This window comes from Telopea speciosissima, chromosome 8, assembly GCF_018873765.1.
Source record: "Telopea speciosissima isolate NSW1024214 ecotype Mountain lineage chromosome 8, Tspe_v1, whole genome shotgun sequence".
Classification (NCBI taxonomy): Eukaryota; Viridiplantae; Streptophyta; class Magnoliopsida; order Proteales; family Proteaceae; genus Telopea; species Telopea speciosissima.
The window spans coordinates 52791521-52797532 of NC_057923.1; the positions used below are offsets into that span (position 1 = coordinate 52791521).

At 40.3% G+C, this 6012-nt stretch overlaps 1 protein-coding gene across 3 annotated transcripts in view; it reads left to right on the plus strand.

The window, feature by feature from the left end:
- LOC122671851 overlaps nt 1-3938 on the plus strand; it is a 41149-nt gene extending 37211 nt beyond the window's left edge. For all 3 annotated transcript variants that reach the window (XM_043869302.1, XM_043869303.1, XM_043869304.1), the window contains 3 exons: nt 254-312; nt 399-586; nt 3577-3938. In XM_043869302.1, coding sequence (XP_043725237.1) covers nt 254-312; nt 399-586; nt 3577-3765 — 436 coding nt within the window. In that variant the 3' untranslated portion in view covers nt 3766-3938. The remainder of the gene's footprint in view (nt 1-253; nt 313-398; nt 587-3576) is intronic.
- Nucleotides 3939-6012: the final 2074 nt, after the last annotated feature.

The window sequence follows — 6012 nt, forward strand, 5'->3', positions numbered from 1 at the left end:
TTTAAAACCTTGATGGTCATTGACGTCTCCTAAACTTTCATTTTTTATATCCTTAAACAGTTGCGTAAAGAATGTAGTATACAACAATCTTTATCCAAAACAACAAACTTAGATTGTCTTGTTGCCTCAGTGCAGTGACTTTCTCAGCATTACAATTTTCTGTTCTGCTGTGTGCATGCATTTACATCATTTCATTCCTGAAACTCTGATCTTCAAAGGTGCTTGACTTCATGAGTTATTACCAATGATGCAGTGCTTGGATAATCTCACCCAGTTGGTTAAAAGAAAGCTTTAGGGAAGGCAGACTTGTGGGTGAGTGGGGCACTGCCTCTGTTACATATAGGTATTTAATGAAGCACTCTGTTAATGACTCATTAGCTGCCTCACTTATTCTGCAGATGAATTGCCATTTATTTTAAAAGATGAAGATTATGAGTCGAGATACAAAACGGAATTGAAAGATGCTGTTCAGAGGGCAAAAGCAAGGCCCCGAGCTTTGCTTAAAGGGTATGACATCTGCCTTGCTGTGCATGTCCAGCCTCCAGTTGACATGCTTTCAGCCATCGCGAAATCTGCTGGTGGAAATGTAAGTTTATAATTTAAGTTCTCACCATATTTTACATATTAATTTCTAGAGTAAATTACTCCCCCCTCCCCTCGATTATGCTCTAATGACAAACCCCTCCCCTGGGTTTTGGGTAATGACTCTCCCCTCCCCTGCATTCCTTAGATTCTATCAACTGTACCCATTCTAGGGGTGTCAACCGGTCGGGCTCGGTCGGGCCTAGCCGGGCCTCACCAATTGTGCAGGCTGCACCGTGTCCGACCATTTAAATATTCGGTCCGGGTCATGTCGGGCTCGATCGGGGTTCGGTCGGTGTCGGTCTTTAATCGGGTACTAAAATCGGGCTTTAGTCGGGTCTTAACCGGGTTGTGGGCCTATTTAACTCTTCATCGGGTCTTACCCGGGTCTTAATCGGGCCTTTATAGAATTAAATTCCTACTTGAAAAAATAAAGAGAAAAGAAATGGGTTTCCACCAAAACACATTCAAGACCCAAATCCAAATCCAATTTTTCAAACCATAATCTTTTCTTGAACTTATGTTTATTAGTTTCTACCACAAAAAAAGGAAGAACTTATGTTTATTAGTTTTTATTTACTGATTTGTTTCTTTTTGTAATTATAATTAACTCAAATTTATGAAGTGCTTATGCTTATCAGCTAAATCATCATTGACGGTACTGGGTTCGTCCTGCTATTTGTTTTCTCTTTGGAGCAAGAACACCCCCAGCCCTTTTTGTATATGTCTGGTTCTGATTCTATGAAATGAGAAGCTTAATGGAGAAGAATATAAACATTTTTCTGAGTTAAGGAAACCCATCAATTGAATTGCCCATTAATTTGGGCTTAATGGGTTAATCATTTTAAGGAGTTAAATAGGAAAAGGGAGAGGGTTATCAGGTGGGCTAAATGGATTAATGGAGGGTGGTTTGCTTAAAAGGTCGGGCTAGGTCGGGCTGTAGCTGGGCGGGCTAGGTCGGGCTTGAAAACGGTCCTTCCGGTTGGGGCGCCCGACGGGCTAGGACCCCACACCGGGCCTGGAATTGACACCCCTAACCCATTCCGTTAAAAAGGGCTGTTAAGTGTTATAGAAAGACTATATTACCCTCTGACCCCCTTCTTCTTCTTCCTCCTGCAACTCTGTCTGCAACTTTGCCCCCAATCGGTTGATTCAAAAATAGAAGATATAAAATCAATTTTCATTATAAATTGATCATCCCTACCCATTTAAAAGGAACACTACCGATCCATAACTCATCGTCTCTCCTCTTCCTACTTTCAGATGTCCATTGAGGATTTTATGTTATCAGTCTCTGTTTCTTGTCAAATCTTTACTAATCTCAACAAATCCTATCTAATTCGAACAAACCCAGATTAGATTCTTTATAGGGTCTTTTTTTTTTTCTTATTTATTCCTCAATTGCAGATCACTCTGTAGTCTTTATAGATGGAATTCTCTTTCATAGGGCAGCATAGAAGAATTCCAGAACCACAGGGTTAGGAATTAGAACCAGATTAGAGAAAGTTGATAGTCGGAACAAATCTGGTTGGGGCTGAACCTGGTCGATACGATCTAATTAACAGGGATAATATGAGAGTAAAATTTGATTACAATGCAGTGGCTGATTTGAGACATATTGAGGTTTCCTGTTGGAGTTAGGAAACTTGAAAACCCAGATGGAAAACAGAAATTGGTAGCAGTGATTTAAGGGCTCAAAACAATGATCTAGTGATTAAACAATAATATGTGCAATTAAAGCAATGACTGAAACCAGATTCAGAAAAATCAGAATTGAAGAAGTAGCCTTGAAGTAGACTTGTGGAATATCAAACAGAAACCTGAAGATTATACAGAAACGGAATCCTTAATTAAAGAGGCAATTCAATAGCTGGTTGCGAAGGAAGAGAGAGAGAGAGTTATGATATTGGAGTAACATAAAGTAGGGCTTAGCTTCCAGTTGTGATTGGAGTGACTTAAACTATCTTCCTCACTTCACCTCATCACCGTGACCCACTCCCTTTCCAAGACTCCCAAAAATGAAACCCATCTTCCTCACTTCACTTCACCTCCACTCAGACGATCTTAATCCTTTCTTCTTTCTTATCTTTTCTGGGTCTCTTCTGTTTGTCCAAATTCACCATAATTCTTCTTCGTTGGGAACACCCAGATCAAGAATGTGGTGGTTTATTTCTCCGGTGACCTTTCCGAGGAGATACGTCAGATTCGGGAAGCCATTGAAGGTCTGGATGTTGGCATTCTCATTAACAACGTCGACGTTTCCTAACCCTATGCAAGGTTCTTTCATGGTGGCGGCGGTGGCTACGGAAGTGAAAGTGGTGGTGGATACAGCCGTGGTGGCGGCGGCGTTTCCTAGAGATGTTTTTAGGGTTTTGATATGGTTAGAGGGAATTATTGGAATATCACAAATATATGGGCATTTTGGGGTTTTATTGAATATATTTAAGATGATGTCATCACTTAACAGTCCTTTTTAACGGAATGGGTACGGTTGATAGAATCTTGGGAATGCAGGGGAGGGGAGAGTCATTACTCAAAACCCAGGGGAGGGGTTTGTCATTAGAGCATAATCGAGGGGAGGGGGGAGTAATTTACTCTAATTTCTATTTCATTATCTCGATAAATTCTGTATATTTGGATGAAGTAGTAGGTCAGCCATGTAATGTGAAATTCCATCAGTGCACATACTCTAGGGATGGTGTATACTGTAAAAGACTTATCTATTGAACTCGTTTTATTTCTTCAAATGAAAATAAAAGGGGTCTTGTTTTATTTATTTATTTTCATGTCCATTTTGTTCTTTGCAGGCTTTCTAAATTGCTAGTGATTATTTCTATTTCTTCTTTAGCCGACCCCATTTAGTTGGGATAAGGCTGAGTTTGTTGTTATTTATATTTCTTCAACATGACGGGCTGCTAATTCCATATTAATTGCTGCATTTTATAGATTATCTCTAGCAGTAACTGACAAAAATTAGTTGCCTCTCATTTGCAGGTTCTTAAGGGGCTAGACAAAGTAGTTGAGCCATCAAAAACAATTTTTGTGGCATGTGAAGAAGACATGGAGGAGGCACTTGTAGCCACAAATAGAGGGCTATGGACTTTCAATGGTGACTGGTTCATGAACTGTATTATGAGGCAAGAACTTGATTTGGAGGCCCCTAAATTTGCGGAGTCCCTCTAGGACAACTTTATTTTTTTCCATCATTCTTTTTGGTTGGATATAAATATGTCTCTGCAGATGCAAGGTTCTTTTGGTTAATTAGAAGGAATGGAGCTTTTACCATGTACAAATGTGATTATTGAAACAGGACATTTTCAATGCTAATAAAGCCTTTTTCTTCAGTTATGCTGAGCTAATATACTTGTCTAGGCTCTTCATTAGCAACTGTAGGTGAATTAAGGAAGCAGGTATTTATTCCTTTGGTTTTAATGTCTGGTTCTGATAACAAGTTTTTTTTTTTTTTTTTTTTGGGGGGGGGGGGAACGTTGGAGTTCGAAGATTTCATTCAATGCAATGCATGGCAGCAGTATATAGATTAATTACTTGCATGGCTATCAGAGCATAACACCGTGGTAGCTATGTAGCTGACAGACTTGTCTGACCGAATTCCAAGCTCCTCAAGAGCGGAATGAAAGATAAAGCTACTGTTAGAGTTCCTACTCCCCCAATGCAGCTATGGCATGGGCTTCAACAGTACATTTCCTACGAGCATAATCAAAGGTGCATACATCAAAGTTTGAAGCTAAGTTTGAAGCTACAGCTTTAGTCTTTAATAGTAAATAATAAAAAAAACCATGGCCAAGTTGAGGTCTCATGTTCTTTCAACATCTGAACCATGACTGCATGTGTATGTGTTCTTGGCGTTTTCCCAGCATGGCTGTGGCCATCTGTACATTGCAAAATGGTCAGGATTGTGAGGAGCTGCAGCCCTTCAACATCATACTTCCTCTCAATTAACACAACATAATTTGTAATTCCTTTGCAAAAGCTCCATCTGTGCATATTATTAACCACTAGGAAGGCAATAAGGAGGATTCAATGTTACTAGTCTGCTCAAAAAATGCATTATCCTTTGTCATTATATCACAAATTCCTTGATACACCAGTCAGCACAACAATAGGAGATATTTGACATCGATTTGAAGATGTTTGGTTTATTTTTATGGGAGAGGGTTCTCTCAGCAAGTGATATGGGGGTGAGCACTAATGAGGTGCGATAAAATGATATTGAACATAACCACGAATCCGGATCAGCTACCCACATGGGGACGAGTGGGGACAGATCTGACCCCTTCATGGGGCGTGGGTCCCACACCCTATGGGTGGATCCCACACCCCCATGGAGGGTTCAGATCTGTCCCCACCCGTCCCCATGTGGGTAGCAGATCTGAGCTCCATAACCACGGCGGCTTAGAGATCCTTTTCCTCTTTTGATTTATATTTCTCATAACCCCTTGGGAAATGCTGCCTCACTTTATCAATTTGTTTTGGCTCTGGATTATGTTTTTCTTCTCCTGTGGAATAAAGTAGAAAAATCTCTTCTCCATTGGTGATGTGACTGCATGACTGCTCTTAGATCAACATTATACTCCCACTCCATATTGATGGTCGAAATTACCCCTCCCTAATGCAATGCAATGGTACTGGAGAAACTTGGTCCTTTGGCTTTTATAGTCATAGTTGGTCAAGTGGGTTACCTGATTCCCTGAGCTATCTTGTCACTCCATGCTGCTAATGTTCAAACCGTGGAATTGCCTCCAAAGTGCAAAGGTTCATAATCTAAGGGGTTTAGTCCCTCCGCCCAAGGGTGGATTGTTGGATTTATGTGTCCATCAAACCCGGTTTGTTTCGTTTCATTTCGGTTTAGTTTGTATTGAACCGTTATATATTTTAGTTTAATATCATCACATACGATATAAACACTATGAGCATTATGTGTAAGTTTAACTTAAAAATGGTAGTCACAATTCACAACTAGGGTTTGGGCTGGGCACCCTTATCACATGGTTGTCGCATTGGGTATACCTACACATGTTGATGTTAGGGTACGAGTGCGAGTGCACATAATGATGTGCATTGGCAAAGAATCTACTTGTATCGATTCCCTCATGTGTTACTGCCAGATGTAGGTTTGGGATAGACATGTGTCACCAAGACCCTATACCTGAGAGGCCCTTTTCACTGCAAAGTGTGAACACATTCTTTGGTTCATCAATGATTGAGGTTTTTGGAACCAAAACCGATGTTCTGGGAATGTGCAAACATTTTGGGAGCAAAAGAGTCACTTAACATGGTCTCCACTGCCCGATTGGGGAACATCAAGAAAGAGATTGTTTGTGGATGGTCGGATCAGAATCTGGATCCTGTACCGATTTGGAAATGGTATTTACAAAACTTGTTTTCACATAAAATGATATATCATATGTA